The sequence below is a fragment of the Halichoeres trimaculatus genome, unplaced genomic scaffold (genome assembly GCF_033239565.1).
Source record: "Halichoeres trimaculatus isolate MK-OKI-2021-1 unplaced genomic scaffold, fHalTri1.1 fHalTri1_scaffold_12, whole genome shotgun sequence".
NCBI classification, from domain to species: Eukaryota; Metazoa; Chordata; class Actinopteri; order Labriformes; family Labridae; genus Halichoeres; species Halichoeres trimaculatus.
The window spans coordinates 17,195,959-17,208,356 of record NW_027437190.1 but is presented as its reverse complement, the minus strand read 5'-3'; the positions used below and the strand labels follow the sequence as shown (position 1 = coordinate 17,208,356).

At 39.8% G+C, this 12,398-nt stretch overlaps 1 protein-coding gene across 2 annotated transcripts in view; it reads left to right on the top strand.

Annotated features, from left to right (window-relative positions):
* LOC141800471 (F-actin-uncapping protein LRRC16A-like) overlaps positions 1-12,398 on the top strand; it is a 73,369-nt gene that overhangs the window by 41,970 nt on the left and 19,001 nt on the right. For both annotated transcript variants that reach the window (XM_074683012.1, XM_074683013.1), the window contains exons 10-19: positions 2,491-2,579; positions 2,839-2,933; positions 3,630-3,716; positions 5,120-5,223; positions 5,947-6,024; positions 6,688-6,764; positions 9,452-9,556; positions 9,889-9,958; positions 11,954-12,035; positions 12,178-12,277. In XM_074683012.1, the coding sequence (XP_074539113.1) occupies positions 2,491-2,579; positions 2,839-2,933; positions 3,630-3,716; positions 5,120-5,223; positions 5,947-6,024; positions 6,688-6,764; positions 9,452-9,556; positions 9,889-9,958; positions 11,954-12,035; positions 12,178-12,277 (887 nt within the window). The remainder of the gene's footprint in view (positions 1-2,490; positions 2,580-2,838; positions 2,934-3,629; positions 3,717-5,119; positions 5,224-5,946; positions 6,025-6,687; positions 6,765-9,451; positions 9,557-9,888; positions 9,959-11,953; positions 12,036-12,177; positions 12,278-12,398) is intronic.

The following is a 12,398-nucleotide window of genomic DNA, read 5'->3' as shown; positions in this document are numbered from 1 at the left end:
TAACTAGACAAAGAGGCTCAATGTCTCAGGCTGTTGCCCCCCTGCAGCACTTCATCACTTAGCCTCCTTCTCAAGGCTTTGCTCAGTCTCACCAATTACCACACGTAGCTTCCTCAGTCCAAACAATTATCTCACGCCTCCGTCACAGACGATTCCTTTTGTAGTGAATCTTTAGATTTGGCCTGTCATCCTGCTGTGAGCATATTTAGACAGGAATATTCATGCGGGCACATGTGTATTTTGGTTCCAACGTGTGTCCTTTCTGTGCCTGAATAATAACAGATGGGTTTTTTATTCAGATGTGTGAGTGTGTTGGTTTTCCATTTGCTCATGTTAGCAGAGTTAATAATGTTTTTTGTAAAGCTGTAGGGATTTTGTATGCTCATTTGATAACCATTTAATGGAACAGAAACTCCAGTGGGTATTGTAAGGAAGTTTCAGTCTTAGGTAAACTCTTTTGTCCCCTTTTTCTTCCACATCCATGTTTACACAGTGATAAAGGAGAGACTGTAGAAACTAGGGTGGTGAGGATGTGCTCTGGACTGTGGTATCTGAATTGTTTTTGATTCTGAGCCAGGGGAAACAAAAAACAACTTGAAAAGAGGGATAAGTAACAGAGGGTGAAGTTGACAAAGTGATGGCAGCAAATGTGGAGCTGTGAGACAAAAATAGAGGTCAACATAGGGGTCAGGGAACAGAGTGAAAGGGAGAGATGCCAGATGAGTTAGGAAATGAGTCAGAAACGATCAGGAAATAGAGATCAGCATTTAAACCATGAAGCCAAAGTGAGAGGAACTGGACATTTCCAGGATGATGTTCCAGCCAAACCTATTGACATGCAAAAGTTCAACTCCAGGACAGAGACTGCCTGTCAGCCTGCACATTTATTTTGAACTGTACTCTGTGAAATTACTGATATCAAAAAGATTTGTCCTGCGTCATGACGCAGAGATAAAAGTGGGCAGAGAAACGCTAAATGTGCTGCCCTTGGGCTCAATCAAACTGATAAGGAATCTCTCGGTGCAGTGGACAGGATAATACAACACAAATACTGTCTCACACACACACACACAGACGGCTCTCACAGCGAGAGCTTGTGCTGCTCGGTTCAATCAGGCTGCTTGTTTTGTTCTCTAATTTAGGTGCTGAGCTGAAAATGAGAAAGGAGGAGAGGAAAGCAGTGATAAGACGGCTGGCCTTTTGTTTACCTCATAATCGCACAGTGTGTGTGTTTGTTTGTTACATTTTAGCAGGACGCTGGGTCAGAGCAGCACAGCATGACAAGGCTCTTATTTAATGAGTTGCAAATGGTGCAGAGCACATGCTGACAGTGACACTGTGCTGTCACCAACAGCTTTATTGTGGCTCTAGTGGAAAATACAGGCCTCTTTGTACCCACCCTCCTCTCTTTCTCACTCTCTCTGCGACTGCTCTCTCCTCTCTTTCTCTATTTCATCCCTCACTACCCTCATATCTCCTCTTTGTGTATCATGTGTCATCCCTCGCTGCCCTCCATTTTTCTTATCCCCCCTCTGTAATACTCACAGTTACACACAGTAAACATGCGAACAACAGCTCCTTTCTTCTCTTTTTTGCCTTTATCCCTCTCTTTTTCTCTCCCCCTTGTTGTAGATAACAGTGCAGGACAATGTCCCCACTGTTTTGGCCACACTGAAGCTGCTAGCAGATAGAAACAGGAATGACAATGACTGAGAACAACAAGAAAACAATGGTCCAGTTAAGATCTATAATTAGGATGAAAAATGTTTGTTCAGCTAATTGGTGTCAGAAATTAGAAATACTGTAGAAAAACAAACAGTACATGTTGAGTTCAATAGTGAACTGGGTCAGTGAACATCTAGGTAGGGCATGTACGTCAAACTGCTGAATTTTTAATTTCCTCTAAATATGAGTGCTCCCTCTCGCTCGACTCTGTCTCATGTGATGTTCAAGACCACAGAAGCGAGACAACTTTCTCTCTCTTCAGTGTCTCAAGTCTGCCATCCGGTTTCTCCTTGTCACGCATAAATGGTCTTAAAGAGGGAAAGACAGAATTCCTCTGCATGCTGGGTTTTTTGCAGCTTTAATTAGCAAAAATGAACAACCTACAGGAGAGATTTCAGTGCTGAACACTTGTGGGAATGATTCTCCCAAGAGAAAGTTCTGGGTTATTTCTGTGACCTTGAATGTTTCACTCCGAGCTTTGCTGTTCTAGATTAAAGTGCGTTTCAGGCCTCGGAGCTGGTTCAGTTAATTAGTATGTTTTTTAATCTTTTTATTAATGGATCACTGAGCTGCTGCTATGCTGCTAACGTGAGGCTGTAATACGTTTATGTCTTTTTCTCACGGATAATATCAAGCTCACTTCCTATAAACTGTTGTGAATTTATACAGGCGTTACACTTTTGTCTCTTCATATTTTGCGACATTAAGTGACAAGCTCTTTCAGATATCAGTCTTGTCTTCACATGCTGCTGTGTGTGTTTTCAGTCTGCAGATGTGTGTGAGCAGATCCTTCGGGTGGTTTCTCGCTCCAGTCGACTGGAAGAATTGGTTTTGGACAACGCAGGACTCAAAACGTGAGATATAGTGATCATTTCATGAGTTATTAATGGCATGATGATATGAGATGTAATGAAGAGGACTTTGTTAACAGTTATACTGTATTTAATGTGACTTTATTTTTAAAAAGCCTCATAAAACAAAGCAAAACACCAGTGTTTTGTTACGGTAGCAGCTCATAGAGTCCTGCAGTCATTGATATAATTCAAAAATATGATTCATCTTTATTTATGTAGGTCTCATACACTTAAATGTAAACTTTTTCCTGCTCTGCAGTGATTTTGCCCAGAAGCTTGCAGCTGCCCTGGCCAATAACCCCAGCTCAGGACTCACCACCATTAATCTTGCCAACAACCCGCTGGAGGACAGAGGTAAGATACCTGCTAATCTAATTTAATCTAATCTAATCTGTAATGATCACTGACCCTTTATACTATATACTGTGCTCTCTTCTTCTTCAGGTGGGTAAGGTATCTCTGGTACTAAAGCCAAATGATAAATGTGAAATATAAAGTTGTCATTTACCTTCAAAGTCTGTCACAGGTATAGAGTTAGAGTATAATAATGACTGCTTGTTTGGGTTCGCTTGTCATGGTGCAGTGAGGACAAAGATTTTAATATTTTATCCCTCATGTCCTAAGGCCTATCAGTCTATCCAGGACACATGAATTAAAGATATACTCCGCCAAATATCCAGGAAGTGACATGTAAACATACAGCAGATTATTGGGGCTCTGCTGTCTGTTGCAGGGTAATTCTCATTTTGTAAACTTTTTAAAGGTACCTTTGAATTTGTTCGTAGTTACAAATACCATCAACACATTATGTGTTTGAATTCTAAACTGTGTGTTATTTCACCCAGGTTCATGTTTTGAGTTATTTTCCTGTTGTTGAACAGTTAAGTAGGAAACTGAAACTCATAGTTTTTGAGTGGACATGAAACATTTTTGTACTACAAACATGTGCTTTACCATCACTTTGTCCAAAAAGAAGCAGCTCAGTAAAGAAAAGAAGACTGAAGAAAAAGTTTTGACCCAGTTTTTTTTTTTTTTTACATTTTCCCACAGGTGTCTCCTCCTTGGGTGCTCAGTTTGCCAAACTTCGCATCGGGCTCAAGCATTTAAACTTCTCCAAAACCTCAATATCACCCAAAGGTAAGTGCTGTCTCCAGTCTTTGAATACGCCCACAACACAAGAGTTTTGTGAAAATATTTTAAAGATTTACGCTATGGTTAACTAGAATGAGTGAATACAGTGGGATAAACAGCTGGCTCTGCGATGTGATTTAATTTGCATACCCCCTGTGGTCGAGTGAAAGTCACATCTTCCACTTATTCAATCCCAGATACCGCTGTGGTGCAAGTGACACTTAATTACTGGCCCATTAACACTCTTCGTTTGAGAGGAAGACAAAGAAAAAGATGTATTTGTAACATTCTGAGTGTGCATTACACATTTGTCTTTTCAGTGCTATAAAACGTTAATGCTGTGTCTGAAAATCCCTCTGCCATAATGTTCTGTGATTAATACTATACAGAGGCTGATTGCATAGAGCCTGTTCTGCAATAATCTGGAGATTCTAAATCATCATAATTTCTATTTTAAATAAATGTGGCCATGATCCATGATAACCAGCAGGTAAAGTTTAGGTTTTTATCTTTCTTCCAACAGAGTAAATGCTCCTGGAGTAGACACCATCTTCAGAGACATCCTGTAAACATGCTCTGCTTTCAGTCGATCAATAAAGAGCGATCATATTTCAGTGTGGGGTTACTGAGAGGGTTGCACTGCTTAAACTGAGCTCTGCTGGTCTGGATTATGGCCCAAAGCCCTCAAAGCTGTGAAAAGTTGAAGGATTTTTGATTTGTTTCTTGTTTAGCACAGAACGTGTTTCATGATACTGGTAAAACAGCAGACGTGTGGTTTGAGATTTATAATGTAAATTCACGGTTTGCTCCCGCGGTCTTGAGGAATGGAAATGTTCCTTCACTTCTGTATTATTTGTGATCATTTCTGTCATTTTTCTTGACAGTACTCTTGTTTATCTCTGTCCCTCTCCTCGGCTCTGTGAACTCTGTGACTTGACCCTTGAGTTATTGCCAAAGTCAGGATTTTATGAAAGTGCTGGTTCAGTGTGTCAGCCATGAGATTGATGCGACATGGGCCAGTGGTCGTACTCACAGTGTCTCAATAGGGCAAACACACTGCAGTGAAAATCCGTTTGTACAAAGCCATGCATGCCCAGTTGCCCACATGTGCTGCTTTTTGAAAGACACCATTACTCATTTATTATTTTTATCTGTTAGACTAATGAAAACTAAGTGATTCATTAAAATACAAATTAATGACTCAAATAAAAAAGGACAATACCTCATCCTGAATGTAGCATGACTTCAACAGGAGATACTTTTTTCACTTCCCATGCTTTCACTCTAAATTCTAGTGCTGCTCTTTCATTTCCTCTGCTATTTCCTTCAATTTTCTGTCAAAACATCAAGTGAACAGTGCATCGATGCTGACGCTGCACTCTGTGTGTGTCTGTGTTTGTGTGTTTAAGGGGTGAACAGCCTTTGCCAGTCACTGAGTGCCAACCCGTCCATCCCCAGCAGCCTAGTCCATCTAGACCTCTCAGGGAATGTCCTTCGAGGAGATGACATGCAGGTACACACACACACACACACACACACACACACACACACACACACACACACACACACACACACACACACACACAGATGGATCTCAATCCATTTCAAAGCATGTATCAATAACACTTAATTGACTGAAATGGTTTAGCACTGCACATGTGTGGAGGTCTTGTCAGGCTTTTATAAATCAGACAGCACATCCCTCTTAAGGAGGAAGCATCGACAACGTAATTCTACATCTCTCTGAATACAGTGCAAATCCTCTCTTGTAAGGCGACCAATCTGACTCTAGTGTAACGAACAAAAGCACTCACATTCCTGGAATATGTCCTAATATGATGCTCGCCAAGAATTAGTCAAGATGATGGATACTCCATTCATGTCTCATTAGTTTGTACAATGCTAGTGCTTGCAGCAGGTTGGCTTGGCATTGCCAAAGGAAATGAAACAGCGAGACACGTCAGTTCTCTGATATACCAGAATATCTTCTGGTTGCCTGGCATCCTCCAAAGCAAAAGAAGTTGTCGTGCCTTACCAAGGAAACATTTCTACTACCAAACCAAATGTCTCTGACATTATGAGTAACTTAGGTGATGATGTGTAATTTTATGAATAAGAAAAGATTGCGTGTGGTGAACCAGACACAATGGAAGATAATGAAAGATGGTCGAAGGAAAAGAGAAAAGAGAAGGAATGATACTTTTTTAACTGTCTGTGCTCATTTTTCTACGTTTAGCATTTCTACAACTTCCTGGGTCAACCTAACAGCCTGGCCACCTTAGACCTCTCTAACACTGACTGCTCATTGGACCAGGTGAGTCAGAACACACACCTAAGCTGTTTGACAATATGCTCTGTACTCAAAGAAAGAAAGGACCTGAGAATTTGTTGAAGAGACAAATGACCGTGGGTAGTGCATTTAAATGAAACAGGCCCTACAAGCTCAGGGAACCACTCACTGTAAACAAACAACATGCATTAGAGTTGTACCTCATTATGAACTGCAATGTAAAATGAAGTGCTTGACATTAATATATGTGTTGCGGCAAAGTAATTCAATTTTACTCAGCCGCTCAGTCTGCGTGGCTGTTTTCTGCGGGTGCAGTATTCAGTGTACTGTATGTGATGTATTGATGGTGGTGCAAGAGCCAAATACATCTTATTGATTAGTCTGTGATGTAGCCAGCTGTCAGCTTCTCACAAGAAATATTGATTTGTTCCTGAATCATATTGTCTTTCTAGTCCAACCAAATACAAATACATTTGAACACAACAGAATCACATTGCTTTCTGTATATCAGAGTGTTTAGGAAGTGATTAGGAAAAGAGTTATCTCAAGCTTATCTGCTTCATATCAGTGTTCTTTTTCAAGCTTTATTTTTATTCATTTATTTTTTAGAAAAAATAAAAGAAAAGGGATCCTCAATGCAGTTGATGCAGAACTGGTGTTATGATGCTGTTTATTTTTTTCTTTCAGGTTTGTTCAGCTCTGCTGCGAGGTTCAGTCCAGCACCTCTCTGTTCTTAATGTGTCAAAGAGTGTCTTCCCTCACAGGTAAAAAAAAAATCTCTGCTGACTTTTAGCGGATGAAAAATGAAATTCCTGATGTTTCTTCCAGGGTTTTTAAAACATGAGTAGGTTTGCAGGGTTTCCCAAGTACAGCAGGAAGAATAACGTAATACATGGACAATAGAAAATTACCAGTAGAAATAGCCATTTGTCTATGGTTTTATCATCCAAGAGCACATCTTCAATTTGGGTTGCTCATGGATACAGCAGAACAGATTTTCAATGATAAATGGAAACATTAGTAACTGCATTTTAAAGACATAAAACAACAATGAAGTAAGTTATTATTTAATATAAACAGCTTGTTGTTGTAAAGTCAAGGTCTTGATGAAATTACTGTTAGTATGTGTTTGAACCTGTTTATAGTTGGAAAAAATCAAAAGGATAATGTGTACGTGATCCTGCATGTAGTGGATAAAAGGCTATATCTCAACGCCACTATACAGTTTAAGGGGACCTGGGATATATATATATATATGTGTATATTTTTTCTATATAAAGACAGATTTTACCTGATGTGACATTTTGCTGAAGATGTATTCAGTCAAACTCAGTCTGTGTGCTGTCGTGTGACCCCTGCTGGTGACAAAGTGACATTACAGAAAAGCTTCATGATCAAAATTTGATGAAAAGTATGGAAACGCTTGTCGTTGACTCAACAAATACACAGTTTGAGTGTGTTCTGATATGAGTGTGTGTGTTACTGATAAAGTGTGCATCTGCTTTAGTGTGTGTTTATACTTTGAGTGTAACAGATGGGCTGTAGGAGGAGTTTTCTTCCCACCATTATCTCTTGTTCCAGTCTGTCTCCTGGGAGTTGAGGGCGTCATGGGGGGGTTGGAGGGGTTTAATGTGTCATGGATAGGAAGGGCTTTCACCTAAGACTTTGAGTGATTCTCCCTTTTTTATGTATCACTCTCAGCTCTTTATTTGTCTAAGATTAAAAAAAAATAAAAAAAATTGTGGTCCGAGGTAAAACTTATTCTGTTGACATCAACCCCCTCCAAGAAAAGATGGGTAAGCCACAAGCATTAACACTAGAAGTCCCAGGGTTTTCTTACCCCTGCTGCAATGCCCAGAGGACAGCCAAATGGCTGCTCAGTTAGAATGTACAACTGAACGACCTTCAATTAGCCACCATTGTTTTGCAAATGCAGCCTTTACCTGACAGATTGGCAGTCCACAGATGTGATACATGATCAGGGGGGAGGGGTGTGCCTGAAAAGAGCCTCGAAGCTTCCAACATCTACTGAAACTTTTTGCATCGGGCTGATGGGAGTGTGAGGCAAGTGTAGCTGTAAATATCTCTGATATAATTAGAAAAAATATTTCTTCCATAACCCGTATTAGAGTTCCCCTGTCCAAAACAGCTGTTGACAGTTTAGTTTAAGTTTACTATATTTATTTTGAAGTTTTTTTTTTTTATAGCTATACTATCTCTATATTCTTCTTGATAGAACTTTGATTATGTGCATGCAGCCTTTTGTGCGACTGTGAGCACTCTAAGCTGCTACATAAAGGAAACCTAAACTGAACTGACTGCCTCTGTCACAAGCTCCCGTCAGGTCCACTGTTTGAATGGCTGCTATTTTTTTTTTGACAATATATCTGCTTGTATAACTGTTGGTTCACATTTCACAAATGCACACACACACACACACACACACACACACACACACACACACACACACACACACACACACACACACACACACACACACACGCACACACACACACACACACACAGGTGCCACCCAAAGATCTAACTTTGAAGACATGCATATTAAAAGAAAATGATCCAGTGTTTTTTTTAACTATAACAGAGAGTTGAGTCTCAAGCATGCAAAGTTGACATGGGGTGCCTTGAGTAGCCTGGATAAAGTTTATCTTCATCTACCCATATTTGACATTTACTCCTGAGAAACACAGAAAATCCTGGTAAAAACAATAAAATAAGAAAAGAAATAGTTAGAAAGATGGATGGAAAATGTAAAAGCAGGCCAGCTGGATGTATGGTGGAAGGGTGGGTGTGGCTGTGACCGATGACTAAACTAGGGACCCAAGGTGGATAAAAAGCTCACTCATGGCCCATGATAGTTCATGTACTCAACCTGTGCATCAGCAATAAATCTCAGCAAGAAATAAAAATCATAAACTGTGTTGACCTCATACTGAGAAGGGAGGGGAAAATAACTTTCTGTCGTGATCACAAAAGTGGAGTAATTATAGCTTGTTGAACATAAAATGAAGTCATTAACATTTTATACTAGTTCTAAACCTCTACCTCTCTCTCATAACATTACAACACATTGGTTTATTCAGGTGAAGGCATAGCAACATCTTTCCCTTTTTCAGTAGTTCAGGAGAAAGTAATTGCCTCATTTACAAAACAATGGTGATCAGATGGCTGTTCACACCTAAAGTAGAGATGTTGATTCCAGACTAATCCAGCCACTTGGCTGCCCCTTGGGCATGGAAGGTAGAAAAGCCAAATGGCTGGGCTGTGGGACTTCTAGTGTTAAGAGCATGGATGGGAAATGTTTATAAAACTTAACTTTGGACTGTATTTCAGGTCAGATGAAGAAATTTCATGAAAGAAAAACTGAAATATGACTCTGAAAGTTTTTGTCAAAGAAAACTTTTTTTTGATTTTATCCCCTTCCTTTTTGTAGGAAAGGCAAAGAGGTGCCTCCATCATTCAAGCACTTCTTCAGCAGTGCCATGTCTCTCAGCTCAATCAACGTGTCAGGAACCAAGCTGCCGCCAGAGGCCCTCAAGTGAGAGAATAACTCATTCACTTTTAATGTGTCTGAGGAGCTGCTCCTTCTGCCCCACATTCTCTGTGACTGCACATTTTGTCCCTCTATGAAGACCATTACCCCCACTTTGAGCTTTTAGACCTTGAAGTAGAGTGAAAAGGAGTTATGATCTGCTAAACTTTATTCCAAAACCTTGAAACCTTAGAAAAAAAAAAAAACAGTTATTACATGTCAGCTTACACGTTTAGACATATTTTCTATTCATTATTTGATGTTTTTGTACAAGCTTGATGTTGTCATTTTTAAACCTATTTATCTCTAATTCGTCATCTATAACAACATTGTTTTAGAGCTCTTCTACTTGGCCTGGCTAGTAATCTCAATCTGAAGGACGTGTCTGTGGACCTCAGCTGCTGTGAGGTAAGACTAAGACTTGTGTCTGTAAAGTTTCAGTCATTCATTTAAAGAAAGTCTTCATGCATACTTAATGTCCTCATCAAAACATCTCCAGATTTGCACTGCAGTCACACCTGTCAAGGTGTGTTCAAAGCGAGCACACTGGGATTTTTTATGCACTTTGTGATAAATCCTTTTAATATTTACTTACATACTTAAATTTTGATGAAACAACTGCTGAGAGGAAGCCCTAAACACAAATCAGAGACTTGGCTCCCCTGGCTGTGGTTGAATTAAAAGAGCGGCACATTAAAACTAATGATGATGTGAGTTAATCTGTTGAAAGAGTGTTCTGAGGGTTTTCAGTGCAGTGCTTCTGAAATGAATCACATTATAAGTAATGAAAAGAGAACCTCAAGTTCATCTTTTGGACGTATCTGCTTTATTTTCTTCATTATATGCATCTGTTTCCCCTGTTTTTCTAGTATTTGTTGCATTCATATAACAACTCTCATCAGTTGCTGATTGGTGAAGCGTGGTGTTGATAGCTTTGAAGTTAAACTTGTCCAATACAATCAGCTTTTTAGGATCCACTCCAAAACCATTTGACAGCCCAGTGACACCATTAAGAGGCTGTCTAATGGAGTACTTGGCAGACAGCACGTGGGGGTGGAAGGGGGGAGTCAAATACTTGAGTCGGGGGAAGTGGTGGGGTTAGTCTCTGTCTCTAATTGTTTCATCACAATTCTCATCCTCACACACACCAAAACACACTCACATCAGCACCTTGCCTGCCTTCATCTCCTCCCCCTGCATGAACAGCAGATGACGGCTTGCTGCAGATTGAATGGGACTGCCAAAGATAACACACAAACACAAATTACACAGGAAATGCAATTCAGGCCTCCATGGAAATCCTCCCAAACTGGAGCTGCAGGAGGAAATGATGCGTTCTGTCCTCTTTTTGAAGCCTTAATGAGCCGTTTGGTGGAGGCAGCCTGAGACTGTGCACTGAATAGGCTGACAGTTCACAAAATAAACTCTGTGTTGGTCTCCTTCAAGTGTGTTTGTGCAAACGTGTGAGAATGAAAGTATGATCATTAAGCATCTGCATGTTTTGTTGCTGGTAATTGCTGGCTTTGACATGCTTTTCTCTCACTCTAATGCTTCTGTTAGCTTGGCCATTGTGTAAGTACCACTGAGCTCACTCTTAATAATTAACATCTCATGCCTCATCATTTGGGTTTGCATGTCTGTTTTTGGCTGATACTTTTATTTGCTGCTGATCCTTTTCTCCTGGGGGAGGGTTTCCATTTTTCTATCAAAATGTCATGAAATGAAAACATTCACTTGCAAATATTATAAATAATCTGTTTGTAACTTTCATTATTTAAAAATTTCCATTACTGCGTTAGTTTTTTAAAACCATCTTCCATGTGTACATGTTTTAGTATCCGTGCTGAGTAACTGCGTATATTAAGGGATGTTTCAAACAATATTTCCTACTTGATGATATTTAAATGAAACTGTTTTATCTTCAGATTCTGAGGAAAGATCTAATTTAAGTGTGGTTAAAATTTGGATATGGATGGCAGAACCCATAGACTAGAGCCTTGAATACATCAGACGTCTTTTCATGTTGGGGTTTTGCAGTGTAAAAAAATTCAGACCTGCTGACATTTTTCTATTTCTAGCTGACCTCACATTTTTTGCGGTTACCACACAATTTTTGGCTACATTAATGTAACTAACCATGCAAAAAGTTTTCTTTGCTGTTTGAAAACACAAATTAGCAGTATATCTATAAGCAGTGCAACTTGTTGGCTTATAGTGTGGATGAATAATTGATTTCTGTTAGAGAGGACTTTACTTATTTTTTCTCTCTGGTGTACTTCCAGATGCTAATCACTTATTTCACACAGTATCTGGAGCATTTTGAAAATTACTGTTTCTACTTACAGTCTAGTTGTGTTAATATGTTCAGCTTCATGTTCGCAAAATCTGCTCCTCTGCTTTCAGTTGCGGTCAGGAGGTTCTCAGATTCTTGAAGGTTGTATCGCAGAGATCCCGAACATTTCCAGTCTGGACATTTCTGACAACGGTGAGGTGGCAGCTTCCATGCTTATTGTAGCTCACACTCACCAAAATTTGACAACCTTGTCCAAAATCAAACTCTAAATCTATATCTGCATGTATTTACATAAATGAACCTAAATGTTTTAAAACTATATCTCTACATCCAGGCTTGGACTCGGATCTGTCCACTCTGCTGGTGTGGCTGGCCAAGAACCGATCCATCAGACACCTCTCTCTGGGAAAAAACTTCAACAACATCAAGTCAAAGTAAGGTCACAGGAGGAAAAGACTGCACAGCTGACGTGTACAGAATGTGGCTGTGACAGAAACCTTGGTGGTTAGGCCTGGGTTTGGTTTGGTTGTGGATAAGTGTGACTAATCTTTGTCT